This window comes from Bufo gargarizans, chromosome 5 (genome assembly GCF_014858855.1).
Source record: "Bufo gargarizans isolate SCDJY-AF-19 chromosome 5, ASM1485885v1, whole genome shotgun sequence".
In the NCBI taxonomy this organism is placed as follows: Eukaryota; Metazoa; Chordata; class Amphibia; order Anura; family Bufonidae; genus Bufo; species Bufo gargarizans.
The window spans coordinates 155,647,713-155,669,341 of record NC_058084.1 but is presented as its reverse complement, the minus strand read 5'-3'; the positions used below and the strand labels follow the sequence as shown (position 1 = coordinate 155,669,341).

Here is a 21,629-nt window from a genome sequence, read left to right as displayed (position 1 = left end):
TATGTGTTTATTCAGATCCACGCGTGAACATGTTGGAGAAAAACTACAGTATATCAGTACTTTTGATATGACTAGTGAACCATATGTATTGAAATCAAAATGTTTCTTGAACAAAGTGCAGCTTCAGATACAGTAAAATGCTGGTTTGTGAATAAACTGGAAACTGAACCAAAACATACAGCCAACAATCAGATACAGGCGTCAGAATCATCTGAAAAAATTAGATACAATGAAAATCTTCAGCATCCCTGATTTCCAGAATTTAAATAGTTGTATGTAAAGTAGTCAAGCATATTTACCAGAATAAAAAGTCCAGCATGTCTTGAGGCTTTCCAGTATTTGCCCCCCCCTAGCATGGGATATCTGCTCCCTTCCTCCCATGTTGGATTCCTTGGTACTGTTTGGCAATTTTCTGGTCCCCAACTTGTAAACTTTTGGCTAGGGAACAGATAGGGTCAATAACTGGTTTCAGCAGTGACGTAACCCCAAACACCACATCACTGCTGGATCACATGCCACTTGGGCACATGTTACAGTTGAGGCAAGTCATTAACTGCAACAAGACACAGGACCCTGTCTTGACCGAAAGTAAACAAGTCTGGGACCAGAAGATTGTCAAACAGATCCATGGCATTGGACTGGAGTGGCAGGGAGAAGGTGTGATTCTTTCATTAAGTACCACATGCTACCTAAAAAAGGAACTAAATACTGGAAAACACCTTTAATAATAAAATGATGTATGTTAAAGAGGTTGTCTCACTTCAGTAAGTGGCATTTATCATGTAGAGAAAGTTAATACAAGACATTACTAATGTTCTGTTATTATCCATATTGCTTCCTTTGCTGCCTGGATTCATTTTTGCATCACATTATACACTGCTTGTTTCATGGGTTACAGACCACCCTGCAATCCAGCAGTGATGGCCATGCTTGCACACTATAGGAGAAAGCATCAGCCTCTCTGATGGCCGAGACCATGGGAGCGCACATAGGCTAGTGCTTTTTCCTATGTTGTGCAAGCACGACCACCACTGATAGATTACAGGGTGGTTGTAACCATGGAAAAGAGCAATGTTATGGAAAAATTAATCCAGTCAGCAAAGGAAGCAATATGGACAATAATAATACATTAGTAAGTGGCTTGTATTAACTTTTTCTACACGATGAATGCCATCAGAAAATGATCTAGTGTTTAATTCATGTTTTCATGCCAAATATATATTTATTAAGAATGTTTTTTTTATTTATTTATTTATTATTTTTTATTCTTATGTCATTATATAAAAAATAAATATAACATAAATAAATAAAAAATCTTACAATTCTGCACTTTTCAGACTGGAACTTCCTGTTCTGTAAAGATCACTTTTCAATAGTCATCTCATTACCATCACAGACAGGATTGCAATAAAATAAACCTCTGTATAGAATTCAGTGTTTCCCAACCAGTGTGCCTCCAGCTGTTGCAAAACTACAACTCCCAGCATGCCCTCACAACCAAAGACTGTCCGGGCATGCTGGGAGTTGTAGTTTTGCAACAGCTGGAGGCACACTGGTTGGGAAACACTGGTATAGATAACCCAGGATCCGACATTCACAACAGATAATGAATTTAGCTTACCTTTTTCCTCTTCTCCCTCCCTGCAAGCTTTATTTTTTATATACTAGTAAATAGAATAAAAACACCATCTAGTTTATTAATAAGCTAATAGTTGATTTAAGTAACTCCCCTGTTCTTTCATTACAAAACCTGTGGAAAGTAAATTTGATTGGCTACAATTAGTATTCAGAAAGGTTACATCAATGTACAAAGTCTAAGACCACATGTACACTGTGCAGCTAGGCTGCAGTACTTGCATGCTGTATATGTCATGGTTCAGCAAGAGGTATAGCCTGACAATTTGTGGTAATCCGCATGTAGTTACTTGACTACACCAAGTACAGGTACCTTAAGGGCTCATGCATACGACTACATATATTTTGCGTTCCGAAAAACACAAATCCCCCAAAAAAAGGATAACATCCATGTGACGTCCTTGTCCGTTTTTTTTCCCGGCGGATCCATTGTAACAATGCCTGTCCTTGTCCGCAAAACGGACAAGAATAGGACATTAATGATGGCCTTGCGGTTCGCCCAGCAGTCGGTTCCAAACATGCAAACATATGGCGATGTCCGCGCCGCCATATTATTTTGCATTGCGCCGAGCTTTGACCCATGACACATCCATCAGTTGGGACAGGACAGCCAATTGTGATGTTTCAGCACATGGACACATCCCCAACCAGATTGCAGAACCCGATTTGGCAGCCATTTTACATTATGTTTTTTGCCAGTGAAGGGAAAGGTCTCACGCCTCCTCCTCTCATTATGGTGGTGTATGAACTGCATTCATCATAAGGACCTTCTAATGTCACACGGTCATGTGACTGTGCCCCCCACCCTGTACTGTGCCCCTCACCCTGTACTGTGCCCCCTTATACCCTGCATTGTGCCATCTTACCACACCCTTTGCAGTGCCCCTAGTCATATCCTGTACTGTGCCCTCTTATACTTTTATCCGGTCATGGTATGTCGGTGTTATCCGGTCACTGTCTATAGGTGTTTTTCTGGTCAATGTATGGCTGTGGTATCCAATATCTGGATGGCCATAACTGTATCCCTTTCCCTGCCCATGCCATCCTTTTTTGGCATGAGCAGGAAAAATATGCAGATTGTGGTGCTAAGGACCTTTGCGCCACAATCTGTGTCAGAAATACGCCTAACATAGACGTATTTCTATATAATAAATGACCACCTAATTGTATTATTATTCGGGGGTAGGGCTAATATCTTTATATTACATAGATTCTAGTGTATTATACTGTGCCCTGTATTTCCCAGTAGAAAATGATCCTTGGGAAACACAGTCCTCATCCCTGACCACCAGGACCAGGTAGCGCTCTGTCAGTACATGGCGGCTTTCCCTCTCTGCCACTCTGCTCCGCTGTGTACTGGCGCTTATTCTGACACTAGGGCTGGGTTTACATCCTATTTTTGCCATCCATTTAATGCATACCAAAAATGTATACGTTAACAGATTCCTCTGGCTGATGCTGTACAGTAGCGTCCGTTCACCATACAGTTTTTTCAAGTTCGCCTGCCATTAAAATGAATGAGGCCCTCCGTGAACACGTGGTAAGCGAACATTTGATCGCAAACGCGTGTTCGCGAATCGTTCATCACTATTGGACATTTTCTTTTTTTGTGGACTTGTGGACATACGGATGCAGAATGCACGCGGAGTCATTTGGTGGCCCCATTGAAGTAAATGGTTCAGCATATGGGCTGCAAACATTTTTTTAATGAAACGGACACCGACAAAAAAATATGTATGTGTACATGAGCCCTAAGGAATGTTTTGTCTTCATCCTTAATATTGACATGTATTAGCATTATAACGAAAAAAGGTGTACCAAGAACGTGATACATTAAAAAATAAAATAATGCAACCAAATTAACTATCAATGAAATCCAAGAATATTAGGGAAAACAAGATATAGAGATACGCCGCACTCACCATTCGTGTTCACGCTTCTTTATTGTTGGGCATGTTGCGGGGCAGACTCACATGGAGTATCAATCCACAGCGACGGCCGTTTCGTGGTATGACCGCTTCCTCTGGCTGTTTGACCCACTCGGGGAATCAAGTGTGTGCTAGTTTATAGCATCATATGGGGGAGGGTCAGCTGACCCATCACTCAAACACCCTTGATGCTGCACCCCCTACACACACCTGAAACACAGGTGCATTGATACATCAGTGCAAGATTAAGTTTAAAAACAATACTGACACAAATGAAACAAGAGTTACAAAAAGTGACACATAGTCTGCGAATAGTATCTATACACATGGAGGGGTACATAAATATAAATGAAGGGGATGCAAAAGTTAATGCAATAATGTGTAAATACAAAAACGTATAAACATATGTGCAGTGACTAAAGATAATCTAAGATGTATACATAGGAGAATCATATTTAAATAGCGTCCTATTCAATGAATGCTGCCAAATCATTGCGTTCGTTTAAGCCTAAAAAACCTGTGGCATCCGTTTTAATAATATACTGAGCCTCCTTCTGGAGCAGGGTACGGTGTCTATCGCCTCCGTGAACTGGTGGGGGGGACATGTTCTAAGCCCGCAAATCGCAAGACATTTGCGTCTCCCCCATGTTGGCACCGTACATGCTCAATTAGGCGAGTACGTCCCTTGCCTGTTTTAATTGAGTTACGATGTTCTCGTACCCGCTCCATTAAGGATCTCTTGGTTTTTCCTATATAGAAGGATCCACATACACAAATTAACACATAGACTACGTGCGTCGTTCTGCAATTGATAAATTGATGCACACAGTGTTCCAGACCTCCAAAGAAAAAATGACGGCCTCTAAACATGTATCCGCACAGGGAGCAGTCACCACAGCGATGGTTGCCAACCGGCTTGCAGAGTGACAACCAATCGTGCGGTTTCTGCTTGCTGTAACGACTACGCACCAGGATGTCCCTAAACGTGCGACATCGTTTAAAAGCTAATATGGGTTTCTGATCTGTGAATTCACGCAAATCATCCTCTGCCTTTAAGATTTCCCAGTTATTTAATATTGTTTTCTTTATATAGTCTGCCATAGGACTATGCTGGAACACGAACACAAATCTATCCTTTTTCTCTGCACCACTGTCCATCCCACTTTTTCTTTTCCTGTGTTTCATTAGTGATTGTTGTGTGTGGGTTTTAGCCCTCACTAGGGCTGTATCTAACTGCTCTGGTGGATATCCGCGCTGGATCAATCTGTTCGTCAGTTCATCCGCCTGTTTCAGGAATATTGCATCCTGACTGTTGATGCGTCTAAGTCTTAAAAACTGTCCATAAGGGACTGATTTGGTTACGCTACGTGGATGATAGCTCCCATGGTGCAGCAGGGTATTTGTGGCAGTGGGTTTGCGATACCCTTCGGTATGTAAGGCACCATCTTCTACAACAACACGAACGTCCAAGAACTCGACGGTCGCCCCCCCAAAATTGAGGGTGAACATCATGTTCATGTCGTTCGCGTCGTTAAGATGTGCCACAAAATACTCACACTGCTCCTGTGTACCCGACCACACCATGAAGATATCATCCACGTAGCGTAAAAACAGACGTATGTGACTGATGAAAGGGTTAGACATTGAGAATATATACCTATCTTCGAATCTGCCCAGGAAAATATTTGCAAAGGTACACGAGACAGGCGTCCCCATGGCCGTTCCAAAGATTTGCCTATACCATCAATTATCGAGCCGGCGGGCATAGGGGGGCAAAAAGAGGATGGAATACCTCCTCTGAAACTGCTATTTGGGGTAGGTGGTGCAGAGTCAGGGCTTAGATCCGTGCCTGCCAAAAATTCTAGACAGGCTATTTCTTGTGCATTAAACAATTCGACAGGACCACATTCGAAATTGATCTATTTAAAAATGTACGTGAGCTGTATTTAAAGAAGCATTTCAATAAGGTCTCGGTCTCCCAGTATATTACAAGGGAAGAAGACAAACCTGTGGATATTGATCCTCTGGGTTACAATATCTCTGAACCCTTTAATGCACAAGAAATAGCCTGTCTAGAATTTTTGGCAGACACGGATCTAAGCCCTGACTCTGCACCACCTACCCCACATAGCAGTTTCAGAGGAGGTATTCCATCCTCTTTTTGCCCCCCTATGCCCGCCGGCTCGATAATTGATGTATTTTATAAGAGGATTCTGAGAGATACAAAGGCCTTAATATATCCAAAAGAGAAGGAGAATTTGAATAAGAGGCAACTCACTGCCATACAATGGCTGCATAACTCGGACCTCATTATCAAGCCGGCGGACAAGGGGGGTAACGTTGTTGTTATGTCACGTGATTTTTATGTCACTGAGGCGGAAAGACAGTTGAATGATGGTTTGACATACAAGAAATTACTCTCTGATCCCATTCCCGAAATTAGGTCCAAATTGGTGGACCTGTTGCAGAGGTACATTGAGGCAGGTGTCCTCCATGGATCTACCATTGACAAATTGGTTCCTTCCTTTCCGAATAGACCCTCTTGGTATTTTCTCCCTAAGGTGCACAAGTCGCTGACCCATCCCCCTGGACGTCCTATTGTGGCGGGGGTTGGGTCAGTGACTGAACCCTTGTCGAGGTACCTAGATTGGTTACTGCGTCCTGTTTTATTTAGGTTTCCCACGTATCTTGGTGACACCAACGACTTCCTCCTGGCCCTTGATGGCTTCCAGTGGCAGGAGGGTTGGAGTTTGGTGTCCCTTGATGTGGTCAATCTATACACCCGGATTCCACAGCGTGGAGGTGTAAACGCAGTTCTTGAACTTATTGAACATTTGGAAAGGGACTGTCAGTTCAGTGAATTTGTAGAAGAATCACTTTTGTTCATTTTGGAAAACAATACGTTTCTCTTCAATGACCAGTGGTATAGGCAAATCTTTGGAACGTCCATGGGGACGCCTGTCTCGTGTACCTTTGCAAATATTTTCCCGGGCAGATTCGAAGATAGGTATATATTCTCAACGTCTAACCCTTTCATCAGTCACATACGTCTGTTTTTACGCTACGTGGATGATATCTTCATGGTGTGGTCAGGTACACAGGAGCAGTGCAAGTATTTTGTGGCACATCTTAACGACGCGAACGACATGAACATGATGTTCACCCTCAATTTTGGGGGGGGCGACCGTCGAGTTCTTGGACGTCCGTGTTGTTGTAGAAGATGGTGCCTTACATACCGAAGGGTATCGCAAACCCACTGCCACAAATACCCTGCTGCACCATGGGAGCTATCATCCACGTAGCGTAACCAAATCAGTCCCTTATGGACAGTTTTTAAGACTTAGACGCATCAACAGTCAGGATGCAATATTCCTGAAACAGGCGGATGAACTGACGAACAGATTGATCCAGCGCGGATATCCACCAGAGCAGTTAGATACAGCCCTAGTGAGGGCTAAAACCCACACACAACAATCACTAATGAAACGCAGGAAAAGAAAAAGTGGGATGGATAGTGGTGCAGAGAAAAAGGATAGATTTGTGTTCGTGTTCAAGCATAGTCCTATGGCAGACTATATAAAGAAAACAATATTAAATAACTGGGAAATCTTAAAGGCAGAGGATGATTTGCGTGAATTCACAGATCAGAAACCCATATTAGCTTTTAAACGATGTCGCACGTTTAGGGACATCCTGGTGTGTAGTCGTTACAGCAAGCAGAAACCTCGCGATTGGTTGTCACTCTGCAAGCCGGTTGGCAACCATCGCTGTGGTGACTGCTCCCTGTGCGGATACATGTTTAGAGGCCGTCATTTTTTCTTTGGAGGTCTGGAACACTGTGTGCATCAATTTATCAATTGCAGAACGACGCACGTAGTCTATGTGTTAATTTGTGTATGTGGATCCTTCTATATAGGAAAAACCAAGAGATCCTTAATGGAGCGGGTACGAGAACATCGTAACTCAATTAAAACAGGCAAGGGACGTACTCGCCTAATTGAGCATGTACGGTGCCCACATGGGGGAGACGCAAATGTCTTCCGATTTGCGGGCTTAGAACATGTCCCCCCACCAGTTCACGGAGGCGATAGACACCGTACCCTGCTCCAGAAGGAGGCTCGGTATATTATTAAAACGGATGCCACAGGTTTTTTAGGCTTAAACGAATGCAATGATTTGGCAGCATTCATTGAATAGGATGCTATTTAAATATGATTCTCCTATGTATACATCTTAGATTATCTTTAGTCACTGCACATATGTTTATACGTTTTTGTATTTACACATTATTGCATTAACTTTTGCATCCCCTTCATTTATATTTATGTACCCCTCCATGTGTATAGATACTATTCGCAGACTATGTGTCACTTTTTGTAACTCTTGTTTCATTTGTGTCAGTATTGTTTTTAAACTTAAACTTGCACTGATGTATCAATGCACCTGTGTTTCAGGTGTGTGTAGGGGGTGCAGCATCAAGGGTGTTTGAGTGATGGGTCAGCTGACCCTCCCCCATATGATGCTATAAACTAGCACACACTTGATTCCCCGAGTGGGTCAAACAGCCGGAGGAAGCGGTCATACCGCGAAACGGCCGTCGCTGTGGATTGATACTCCATGTGAGTCTGCCCCGCAACATGCCCAACAATAAAGAAGCGTGAACACGAATGGTGAGTGCGGCTTATCTCTGTATCTTGTTCTCCATTTTATTCTGTTCAAGCTCTGCACCCCGATTTCTTGGACGGTCGGATCAGGCCAGGATTGTGTTCCTTCAATTCCCAGGTGGGAGGACGGTGCCCTCAGTACTTCTTGTTATGTGCCAAGAATATTAGGCTATCATCAAGCATCAAGATCATCCAGATACTTAGATGATGATACAAGGAGTCACTAGCATTAGCCAAATTCTGGTATTATTTGCAGTGATTATGGAAGAACAGAAAAATAACTAGAGCCCTAGAACAGTGCTAGGACAGAATGAAATGAATAGAGTTAATTAGCAATTCATTTACATTAAGATTTTTTGTATTTGAAAATAAAAGTAATTTGTTATATTGTAAGTAAAATATTATGTAATATTTAAGTAATTAAAAATTATGCACTATTTCTAAAAATAATATGCTAATTGAAGACTTAATAACATTCAAACGTATATAGTCGATATCTAAAAGGAAGACTCTTGATTTATATGTACACAGAAAAGATCCACTGGCATCTATTTAATTGTGTAGAACAAAGGCACAGGCTCTTTAGCACAGACTTTAACAAAACAATTAATAGTTGCCAGTACCCTGTGGGTCCAATTAAATGTTCCACTTAGTTAAACCTGGTTAATTTCAGCCTTGTAAGCAGGCAAGAACAATTACAGGGCATGCTAGTGTACAGTACCTTTTAAACATATTAAAATACAAACAAGAAGGCAACAAAGTGCCTCATTAAGATAATTATTTTATAAGATAAATCGACTCAATATTATTATGTAAAATTGAGTAAACATGTTAATGGGATACATAGAAAAATTCTTGCTAATGTTTTCATTGATATCTCAAGAAAAAGTATGATCTAAAATAAATATTTAAAAATACTGTATCTAATCATTTATTCACAGATTATCATTTGAAATACTGTAGCAAGCAAAGCTTTGGTTTATGTGAAAATGTAAATCATGAGAAAATGTAAGATTTTTATTACAATTTTGAATAAATATATTGAACCCTTTTTGTTTTATCATTGTTGACTTTGGTTTTTAGTATATATATATATATATATATATATATATATATATATATATATATATATATATATAAATACTATAGTCAAACAATTAAACAATGTTTAGGCATGAGGTAGGTGCCACATGAATTTGTAGACCCAAGTAATACTTGCAAAGAGTATCACAATACTTTTGCAACCAGCACCATACATGTACGGCGCTGGAGCGATAGGCAAACTTGGCGCCTGCTCGCACGTGCAGAAGAGGAGTCATGGCCGGCGCGTCTCTGCATTTGTGATCAAGTGAGATCTCGGCATCTAAAGTGTCAAAAACCGACATCACCTGCGCCCAGTGGGGATGTTGGTGATGCTTTGAATGCTCGGAGTCTCGCTGACAAAACCCAGAGCATTTATGCTGCAATTCTTATTTTGGCCACCAGATGAAAGGCCAACATAAGAAATGAGCAATATACAGCAATAAACTCATTTCAAAAATGCATGATTGTTTAAAATAAAAAATATGATTTTATAGGCTCATATGAGCTACAAAATCATTATTTTTATTTTATTTTTTTAAGTGCTAAAAATATATAGAAATTTAAAAATATAAAAGTTTAAATCACCCCCATTACAGTATAATAAAAAACAAATACCTAACTAACAAAAAATATAAACATCATGGGTATTGCCTCGACCGAAAATGCCCATTCTATTAAAATATAAAAATATTTTTCCACTACGACAAATGGTGTAGGGGAAAAAAGGGTCAAAATGGCCAATTTGCAATTTTTTCATTGCTTCTCTTACCCAAATTTGTTTTATAAAATGTGATCAAAAAGTCACACATACTCCAAAATGGTATCGATAAAAACTAAAGATTGTCCTGCAAGAAATGAGCCCCTACATAGCTCAGTAGCTATAACTTTACAAAAGTTATATGGGTCAGAATGTGGTGATGTAACAATTTTTTTTCCAAAGTTTAAATTTATTTTGACACTATTTAGACATATAAAACCAATATATGTGGGTTATTGTTGTAATCAAACTGACCCAGAAAATGAAGGACATGGGTCAGTTTTGCCACAAATGAAACGCCGTTGGAACAAAACACGTAAAACGGTGGAGGAACATTTTTTGTTTTTTTTCCAATTTTACTCCATTTGGAATTTTTTTACCGCTTCCCACTACATTGTATGCCATAATTAATGGTGGCATTAGAAAGTACCACTTGTTCAGAGAAAAATAAGCCCTCATACGGCTATGTGAATGGAAATATAAAAAAGTTATGGCTCAAGGAACAAAGGGAAGAAAAATTAAAACGCAAAAACTGAAAAACCACCAGTAGTGAAAGTACTAAAAGTATCTTGTGGTGTATGGCACCAAGACATTAGCCAAAGATCCTTTAAGTCCTGTAAGTTCCAAGATAGAAATGGTGACTCCATGGATGACTTGTTTTCCAGCACAGCCAATAACTCAATTGGATTGAGGATTGCAGAATTTGGAGGTCAAGTAAAACTATAGTCAAACATTTAAACAATATTTAAGCCTGAGGTATGCGTTACATGAATTCGTAGATCCAAGAATTCCCAGTAATACATTGCAAAGAGCATCACACTGCCTCACATTTGCCATTGTTGTACCATCTCTTTTCTAGATAATTGACACACATACGGCTTACATCTGCCACACATTTTGCTATTTCTCACCGTGACTTGCTACTGTGGTCATCTGCTTCAAATAGCTATAGCATAGCTCAAGCACCCATTTCAGTGGCAACCTATATTTTTCACTTCAGCATTTACAAGTTTAATAAAAGGAATCACCGTTAATGTAGAGAGATAAAAACAATAATAAGAAGAAGACGTACCTGACCAACATACATTGGCTTTTTCACTTCTTGTTCCTCAGTGACATACAATGGCTCCCATGACCATCCTCGCTTTACCCTTACAAGATTTCCTGGTTTCATTTCTTGATTAGGAATATTCAATAAATTCATACAAGGCCATAGTATGAAAAGTTCCGCCAATATAGAAAGCCATGTAGAAATGTTTCTCATATTGTACATTCCAACGGTAAAAAAAAAATCTATTTATCCTTGAAATTTCTTTTAAGCAATGTATGCTTCACATTGTACTTGGTTCAGTGTGTCCTCTGGGACACTGAATTCCATAATCTTCTAAACCCTTAAATAAAAAATAAAAAAATAAAAATAAGTACAGTTTGCTATTTTATTACGTATAAAATAAATGCAGTTTGTATTTTACGTAGTAACCCATCTCTGTACTTTCAGGCATTGTGTATGTATTGATGTAAACTTGTACTTTGGGTACAGTTTTGCAGCTGTCTTTCTGGAGTATATTTAAGAACACAACTAAAAAGCATTGTTTTCTGTAGCCAGTACTGGTCATTAGTATAATGGATATATTCAGTATGATAATAAAAGTATCTTGTTTATATTTATATATACATATATATATATATATATATATATATATATAATATTTTTTTTGTATTCATATATAAAAAGCCCTCTGCTATTTTAACTTAAAGGCATTCTGTCATCAGATTTGTGCCCTATAAGCTAAACATATGGCCATGTCGGTGCTAATAACATGAATCCTAAACTGCCCTTATTAAACCTGCTTGTGGCTCTATTAGCCCAAAAAACTGTTTTTTATAAGCTGTCACTCACCTACCTAAGGTGCCCAAGGGGTTTTACGTTAATCCAGGATGCCCGGCTGCACCCCTCGCCGTCTGGTGCCCAGCGCCTCCTTCCTCACCTCAGCGCCGCCTCCTCAATCCACCCGTCCCTCTGCCAGATCCTGCGCCTGCGCTTGCGCACTAGGCTCAGCCTGAATCGTCACGGACTCCTGGCAGTGGCTTCATTGAGCGAAGTGCGCATGCGCCGGCCTGATGCGCATGCGCACTTCGCGCAACAAAGCCGCTGCCAGGAGTCCGTGGCGCATCAGGCTGAGCCTAGTGCGCAAGCGCAGGATCTAGCAAAGGGACGGGTGGATTGAGGAGGCGGCGCTGAGGTGAGGAAGGCGGCGCTGGGCACCAGACGGCGAGGGGTGCAGGCGGGCATCCTGGATTAACGCAAAACCCCTTGGGCACCTTAGGTAGGTGAGTGACAGCTTATAAAAACCTGTTTTTTGGGCTAATAGAGCCACAAGCAGGCTTAATAAGGGCAGTTTAGGATTCATGTTATTAGCACCGACATGGCCATATGTTTAGCTTATAGGGCACAAATCTGATGACAGACTCCCTTTAAAGTGACCCTAAAGATTGAGAAAAATAAATCACATTAAGTAGGTGCTAAGCTTTTCATCTTTTCAACTGGAGATCTGTTGATTCCAAAGTTCCTCTTCTGTCATTCAAGATGGCCACAGTGCTTCTTAGACTCACTTTGCAATGGTAGTCTAAGACACTTCTTGCTTAACCAGCCATCCTTTTTGATTGGCCGCACTGCTCACATGAGCAATGTTGGCCAATCCCAGAACAGCGGCTAGTACCTTTGGCTACCAAATGCATAGTAAGTACCAGGTAGTCTGAGAAGAAGTTTGTCATTTTTGGATGTCAGAGGAGCTAGAGAATTGGTAGATCTGCAGCTAAAAATATGAAAAGGACAGCACTAGCTAACTAAATTATTTTCTTGAATGAAGAGGGTCCTTTTAAAGAATATATACTATCACAATGCCCTGTTGACAAAAAGTAACATCTATGCATTTTGGATATTTCAAAAGATCTATGTTTTTAAGTTTTTATAGTTTCTAATTAAAAAAGGCTTTATAAAAAAAATCTGGTCTTTAAATGGCACCGGTTCGCAAACACCATAACCACTGGGTTTCTGCAGTTTTAAACAGCAAATGCCTAAGGCTACTGTCTGTGATTGGCAATAACACTTATAGCAGACATTTAACCTCCTAGATGCTCAAGTCCAGGCATGCTCAACCTGCGGCCCTCCAGCTGTTGCAAAACTAAAACTTCTACAATGCCCTGCAGTAGGCCGATAGCTGTAGGCTGTTCAGGCATGCTGGGAGTTGTAGTTTTGCAACAGCTGGAGGGCCGCAGGTTGTATATGCCTGCTCTAGTCAGTTGTGACCATGGTATCAGAAGTGCCTTTCCCAGGGAGAGCTGTACTCCCAGGTCCTGAACGGCTCCCTCACATGGCAAACAGGTTTGCCATTGGTTGTATTTAAAGTAAACCTGTCACCAGGATTTTGGGCATAGAGCTGGGGACATGGGTTGCTAGATGGCCGCTAGCACATCTGCAATACCCAGTCCCCATAGCTCTCTGCGCTTTTATTGTGTTAAAAAACAGTTTTGATCCATATGCAAATGACCTGATATGAGTCCTGTATCCGGAGATGAGTCAAGCGGAAAGGAGCCCAGCACCGCCCCGCGTCCTCCGAATCTCCTCCTTGCTGGCTGACGTCACAAAGCTGGAGAGCCGAAATCTCGCGATGCGCGAGCTAGCGCATGCGTAGTTTGTTCCCTGTGCTGATGCCAGTACAGGGAATGAACTTGATGCCGACACTGCGCATGCGCTAGCTCGCGCATCACACGATTTCGGCGCTCCAGCTCTGTGACGTCAGCCAGCAAGGAGGAGATTCGGAGGACGCGGGGCGGTGCTGGGCTCCTTTCCGCTTGACTCATCTCCGGATACAGGACTCATATCCGGTCATTTGCATATGGATCAAAACTGTTTTTTAACACAATAAAAGCGCAGAGAGCTATGGGGACTGGGTATTGCAGATTCTGCTAGTGGCCATCTAGCAGCCCATGTCCCCAGCTCTATGCACAAAATCCTGGTGACAGGTTCCCTTTAAAAGCCTTAATCTCTCTGAAAGAATCCAACTGGCCTAGCAGAGTACCTGAGATCCTCCAGTGGGCCCAGTCTCTGAAGTCACAGTGGGCTCCAAAGTTCCAGAACAGAAATCCCATTGGAGCTAATCAATTTGCAGTAGGTTTTATTTTTTTAAATTCAAAACTTCTTAGATTTTTTTATGATATGGAATTGGCCCCGGGAATAATTTCTTCTGGTGGACCCAAGTAATCCCAGTCCAACATTGCTGAAGAAGACTTTTACTGCTGTAGTTCTTATGAAGCCCTGCAGGTGGCTATTCTCCATAAGAGCACAGCAAATCTGCAATGCATAACAATAGAATTTTATTGCCATGTATTGCAGAAGCAATTTAATGATAGCTTATTATAGTCATCTAGGGTGAAAAAAAAAAGAAAACAATAGAATTTTTTTCAAAGAAAATAATTAAATCACCACCCTTCCCCCATAATTAAAATAAACAATAAAAGAAAAAAAATGTGTTGCTCAATAGATATTTGTGAAAATTGGCAATTTGCTTAGCTCTCGCGTCATGTATGATATTTGTTATAGGTATTGCCCTTGTAATAGTCATTACCCCTGAAATCGCCTATAATAAATTTATGTTCTTCAAATGAAAACAGGTTGCCTACTCAGATTCCTTTGTCATCCCCTTAACTGAAAACAGGTGACTCTAATTTCATCTTCAAATTATCTACTAATCCAAAACGTTCACATACTTTTGCCAATTCACAGAATTGTGAAATTGTATAATTTTCCTCAATATTTTTAACTCATTTGTTCTCTTTGGTTATATTTTTTTTCTAATTTTAGGACTTAACCAAACGTATAACACCACACATGAAATATAAATTCATTCTTTATTATATAATGAAAAACAATAAAATCATTACATAAAATGCAGTATAGACTCACAATATGTGAAGCCCTCCCACCACTACTACAAGTACAGCCCCTCACCACATAAGCCCTATAATTATGTAATACAATGATACCCAGCCATGATTATAAATGCTCCTAATATATTATAAATATATGTATGCAGTGTCCTACTATGTGGGAACTTCTGAACTATCATATTTAATGTATTGTGGTTTAAAGTTGTAATTCCTATTATCAGCCTATAAGAGTGTATTTGCATCTATTCGCCCCTAGGTGGTGCTGAAATCCCTGATAGGGGTTTGCTAATAAAGTTAGTTAGGGAGTGGAGTAGAACAGTGTTGAGAACTGAGAGGAAGTTAATGGAGGAGGTGAACAAGAGCAGTCCACAATGTAGCTGCCATTTCAACCCCTTGGCCCTGATCAAGCCAAGGGAGCATTCAGAACAGTATTACAGCAGCACAGCACAGACCAGTGAGTCTACGTCTGATATAGAGGAAGTCTAGTGGAGGTTAGAGCTAAAATTAGCCAATGGACTTCAGCGACCAGGAGGAACCTAAAAGTACCTGGACACAGCCGGATGATTAGTGCACAGAATTGTCCTTCACCACATGCCTCTAAGGACATAGTGGACAGTAATTCTTTAGTGAGCATCCTTTCCAAAGAATAGAGCAGAAGACTGATGCCTGCCATTAGGGAGCCGCCCTGTGGATTGCTACTGACCAGTAAGAAGTTTATTATATTCAGTACTAGTGTTGGGCGGGCATACTCGTCTGAACACTAGTTCGGCTCAAGCATCTTGATGCTCGGCACATTGCGGTGTTTGGCCGAATACCACGTGTGCTCAAGCACGATGCTCAAGTCTCCTCCCCGCAAGTTGTGTGTCGCAGCAATATATATTTTTAGTGCTACCTGCACTGAATTGTTAAAACTTGTTAGAGACCTAAAAGTACTTTTAAGGACTATAGTTGTATCTGGCAGCAATATATATTTTTTGCACAATATGCGCTAAACAGGTTGCAATTGTTTGGCCGCTGCAGACAGCGACATTATCTGCGCTACATCTCCTGTCTAACGTGTGTGCAGCTTAAAAATATCTGTGACATCCAGTGTACTTTTTTCATAGATGGTGTCCGCTGCGGACAGTTACATTACCTGCGCTACACCTCCTGTATAATGCTTGCATATCCGAAATATCAGTGACATTCAGTCAATTTTTTTTGCAGCTGGTGGCAGCGATATTACCTACGCTACATCTCCTGTGTATCTTTGACATCCAGTGTACTTTTGACGTTCAGTCAAATTTTTTTGCTGCTGGTGGCAGCGACATTACCTGTGCTATACCTCCTGCATAACGTTTGCCTATCCTAAATATCAGTGACATTTATTCAGTGTAATTTTTTATTAGCCGCTGGTAACAGCGACATTACCTGCGCTATACCGCCTGTTTAACATGTGCACATCCTAAATATCAGTGACACTCCTTCAGTGTAATTTTCTATTAGGCGGTGGTGACAGCAACATTACTTGCGCTATACCTCCTGTATAACGTTTGTGCATCCTAAAAATATCTATGACATTCTGTGTACTTTACTTGCGCATACACTTACAAAACATGTGCAACTGTATGTGTGACGTACTTGCAGGCATATATACCATTTAATATGCTCAAGGCAAGCAGTAAGGGATGGGAAAGAGGCCTTGCTGCTGATGGTACACGCAGAGGCCGTGGCCCTGGGAGCTGTGAAACTGTGCCTGCTGCCAGAGCACAAGAAACACACTAATCCACGATACCTAGCTTTATGTACCAGTTTGCGGCGTGGCACAGGACACCACTCTAGAAGTCAGAACAGTGTGACCAGGTGGTCGGTTGGATTGCAGCAGATAATGCTTCCAGTCGGTTAACCATCACCCTGTCTTCCATGAAGTCCAGTATCATTAGCCAAGAGTCCAGTCAACAGAATCCTCACCCTGATACTCCTTCCACCCACCATGAAGAGTCTTGGCAAACAAGTGATCCCACACTCGTATATTACGAGGAGCTCTTTTTATCGCCATTCCTTAATTTGGGCCTCTCGCCAAGCCCCCTTGAAGAGGGACATGAGGAGATCTTGTGCCCTGATTCCCAAACTCTGGGGCATCCAAAGTCAGAAGAAAATGATGGTAGGGAACGGCATTTTGTTTTTCACGATGGTGATGATGATGAGATACAGTTAGCAATAGGTCAACCACAATAGTGGCTCAAGAGGTTCATGATGAGGATGAGACACATTTGTCAATAACTGAGGTTGTTGCAAGGTCAAAAAGTCAGGAGGATGACCAGAGTAAGGAAGTGGAAGAGGAGGTGGTGGACGATGAGGTCACTGACCCAACCTGGGAAGGTAGCAAGCCGAGTGAGGACAGCATTACAGAGGGGGAGGGATCTGTAGCACCACAACAGGCTGGAAGAGACAGTGGGTGGCAAAAGGGAGAAGGTAGACCACACCAAACAGGCCCACAACTGTCCCCGGAGCACCCCCTTGAGGCAATCTCCCTTGCCAAGGGGTAGGTGTTCTGCAGTCTGGCGCTTTTTTGAGGAAAGTAAGGACTATAGAAAAATTGTCATTTGCAACCTGTGCCGTACCAAAATCAGCAGGGGTCTGAACACTAACAACCTGCCCACCACCAGCATGATCCGCCACATTGCATCAAAGCACCCTAATAGGTGGACCGAACGCGTGGGTCCACAACCCTGCAGATCACACCACTGTCTCCTCTTCTCCTGTGTTAAGTGCTGGCCAATCCCCTGTCCAAGACGCAGGCCCGGATACCTCCAACCATGCACCTGGACCTTCGCAAGCACCATCAGTTATCAGATCCACTTCTGTGTCCCAGCACAGCATACAAATATCTATACCCCAGGCCTTTGAACGAAAGCGCAAATACCCAGCCACCCACCCACAGACCACAGCATTAAATGCACATCTTTCCAAAATGCTTGCCCTGGAAATGTTGCCAAGCTTGTGGACACTTAGGCTTTTTGTAGCCTGATGTTGGCAGCTGTCCCGCGGTACTCTGTCCCCAGCCGCCAATATTTTTCACGGTGTGCAGTCCCAGCCTTACACCAGTATGTGTCCCGTAACATCACCTGTGCCACGACCAACGCAATTACTGGGAAGGTCCACTTAACGACTGACACATAAACAAGTGCTTTTGGCCAGGAACGCTACATTTCCCTGATGGTACACTGGGTGAACGTTTGTAGTCCGGGAGCGAGTTGTATCCTGGTGTGGCACAGGTGCTACCGACGCCAAGAATTGCAGGCCCTACTTCCATTAGGCTTTCCGCCACCATCTACGTTAGTGGCTGCAAACCCCCCTTCTCCTTTTTCTCCTCCACCTCCTCCACCAATCAGACAGCAGTCAGTAGCTGGAAGCAGTGTAGCACTGCAGTGGGGAAGCGGCAACAGGCTAAGCTTAAACTGATATGCTTAGGTGACAAACAGCACACCGCCGCAGAGCTGTGGCAGGAGATAAGGGACCAGACTGAGCTGTGACTCTCGCCACTCAACCTAGAACCAGGCATAGTTGTGTATTATAATGGTCGTAACTTGGTGGCGGCTTTGGAGCTTTGCAAGCTCACACACATACCATGCCTTGCTCATGTGTTTAACCTTGTGGTTCAGTGGTTTCTCAAAACCTACCACAATTTGCCTGAGCTACTGGTGAAGGTGTGCCATGTGTGTGCCCATTTCTGCAAGTCATCGACAGCTTCCACCGGTCTGGCAATGCGTAGCAGCGCTTGCAATTGCCAGCTCACCAGCTGTTGTGCGACGTGAGCACACACTGGAGCTTCACGTTCCACATGTTGGCCAGGCTTTCTGAGCAGCATCTCTCATTCCTGTGGTGGAGAGGACAAGCAAAATGGTCCAAAACCAGAAGGTCCTTGTGGAAAAGTTGCTCAAAAAATTTCCATCTGACAACGCAGGCTATATAGTTCATTGTCCAACCGAGTAGAGGAGATAAGGGTTCCCACACAGCAGTTCTAACACAGGCAAGGCAACACTCTTAAAGGCCTGGGACAGTTTTATGACACCCCGCCAGCACCCTCAACCTGATGCGCGGCCTAGTGTCAAAAGGTGGGAAATTTTTTGGAAGATGGTAAAAGAGTACGTAGCAGACCGTGTCAGCATCCTCAGTGACCCCTGTGTGCCTTATAACTATTGGTTGTCCAAGATGGACACGTGGCACGAACTGGTGCTCTACGCCTTGGAGGTGCTGGCCTGCCTCGCCACCAGCGTTTTGTCAGAGAATGTATTTAGTGCTGCTGGGGGCATAATAACTGATAAGCGCATCCGCCTGTCAACTGAAAATGCTGACCGGTTGACTAAACAAGGTCTGGATTGCCCCTGACTTCTCTACTCCACCAGAGGAAAGCGATTGAACATAAAGGCACTCTAAATGTGGCTTTTATGGTGTATTGAATACACTGTATTCCCATGCACCCCTTCCACCACAAAAAAGGGTATACGGTTCAATCTCCCTTTTCTCATCCTCCTCCATCATATAAACATGCTTATTAGGCTGCTCTCGCTCCACTCTAGCATAGCAGCTGGCCCTCACCCATAATGTTTTATAGGGTCAGCTCTGCAGCAGACCCTCACCCCTAAATAGTTAGATGGTCAGCTCGGCAGCAGCTCGGTAGCAGGCCCTCGCCCACAATTTTTTTTAGATGGTCAGCTCAACAGCATGCCCTCGCCCACAAAATTATTTAGATGGTCAGCTCAGCAGCAGGCCCTAACCCACAACATTTTTTAGATGGTCATCTTGGCAGCAGGCCCTCGCCCTCAAATTTTTTTAGATCGGCAGCTCAGCGGCAGGCCCTCGCCCACAATTGTTTTTCGATGGTCAGCTCGGCAGCAGGCCCTCGCCCACAATTTTTTTTAGATGGTCAGCTCGGCATCAGGCCCTTGCCCACAAAAAAATTTATACGGTCAGCTCGGCAGCAGACCCTCACCCCCTCATCCCTTAGTGCATAGGCTTTATGAGTGGGGGGAGTCCCACTATCTGAACAATTATACCACAATGTGAATGAGGCCCTCCTTTATGTGATATACAGGTTGTATCGGAGTACATCTACCTTGTAATTTATGCAGCACTTGCCCTTTATATACAAATAAATATACAGGAAAGAATATTTCCTAAAATTTTTTCCTCTAAAATCGATTTTATCTTCGGGTTTTGTGTGTATTATTGTCAGTCTGCAAAAGTGGCATACTACTCGGACAACATTGCTCCCAGCAGCGACCTGGGAGTCCAAGATGCATCCAGACATCCTCCCCATGCTGTTCCCAAACCATTTCAGTGGTGTTTCCATCAATTTCTAACATTTTACCATGAACCAGACACCCTCCCCTCTTCAGTGCAGGTGGTGTCTGGTTTAATGCTTGGGTTCTCTCGTTGACTTACATTGTGCCCGAGTGTTCGGTAGAGCATATGCTGTGAAGATACGAGATGTGCAGCACCTGAATCTACGGATACTGGAAGCCTGTGCTAGCATTTCTCCTGCGGTGTTGCTATCAGTGTATGAAGAGTGGGAGAAGAGGGTTGCATTGACAATCCAACACAATGGGCAGCAAATTGAACACATTTTATCAGTGGTCAGAAACTTGTAAATAACTCATGAAAGAATAAAGTTACGTTAAAACCAAGCACACCATTGTTTTTCTTGTGAAATTCCCAATAAGTTTGATGTGTCACATGACCCTCTTCCTATTGAAAAAACAAAAGTTGGATTCAAAATTGTCAACTTCAAAATGGCCGCCATGGTTACCACCCATCTTGAAAAGTTTCCCCCCTCACATATACTAATGTGCCACAAACAGGAAGTTAATATTGCCAACCATTCCCTTTTTATTAAGGTGTATCCATAGAAATGGCCCACCCTGTAGTTCATGTGTGGTGTTATACTTACGGTTGGTTATATTTCACCACACTGTGGTTTATACCTTTTTTATTAGTTGGCTGTCTCATTTTAGGACTAAAAATGTAAAAACCTGATGTTGCTTTAGGTCATATTTATGCAGAAATATAGAAAATTCTGAAGGGTTTTTAAACTTTGAGCACCACTGTAGGAGATCAACCTTTTATAGAATGTTTTTGGATAACATTTTATTGTTTAGGGCTCTTTTCAGGTAACATGCTGCCAGATTTACCTTATTTTTGCCATCTCCAGGTTTTACCAATGACATCCATTCTGATCCATTAGCTTTTATTTTATTTTTCATTTGTTAAACATGGATTCATTACACTTTGCCTCATAAAGACAATCCATAGGGTTTATGGATGTCATACTAGATGCCCCCCTCTTGAGACTTCCATGAGTCAAAGTGGAGAGCTACAAAGTAGTGGGAAGCTGCAAAAAATGTCCCACACTGGTAGAGCTATTCCAGTATACCATGTTACATGGTTGGTCAACAATCTTGTTCACGTTTCTAAAGGTTTGCCAGTGGCCCCTCTAAAGTAGTTTTCAGTGAAATAAGAGTTTTTGCATGTTCAGTTTGAGCATGCCCAATTGTTAGTGCTGGAAATAACCTGCTTCCAGAGGTGTCTGTTAGCAGCTTAAAGAGGACCTTTCATGGGTCCAAACATTAT

The 21,629-nt window shown here is 42.3% G+C and overlaps 1 protein-coding gene across 1 annotated transcript in view; it reads right to left on the bottom strand.

The window, feature by feature from the left end:
* LOC122938205 (cadherin-19-like) overlaps positions 1-21,629 on the bottom strand; it is a 357,445-nt gene that overhangs the window by 272,855 nt on the left and 62,961 nt on the right. The window contains exon 2 of the mRNA XM_044293570.1: positions 11,140-11,458. Coding sequence (XP_044149505.1) covers positions 11,140-11,340 — 201 coding nt within the window. The 5' untranslated portion in view covers positions 11,341-11,458. The remainder of the gene's footprint in view (positions 1-11,139; positions 11,459-21,629) is intronic.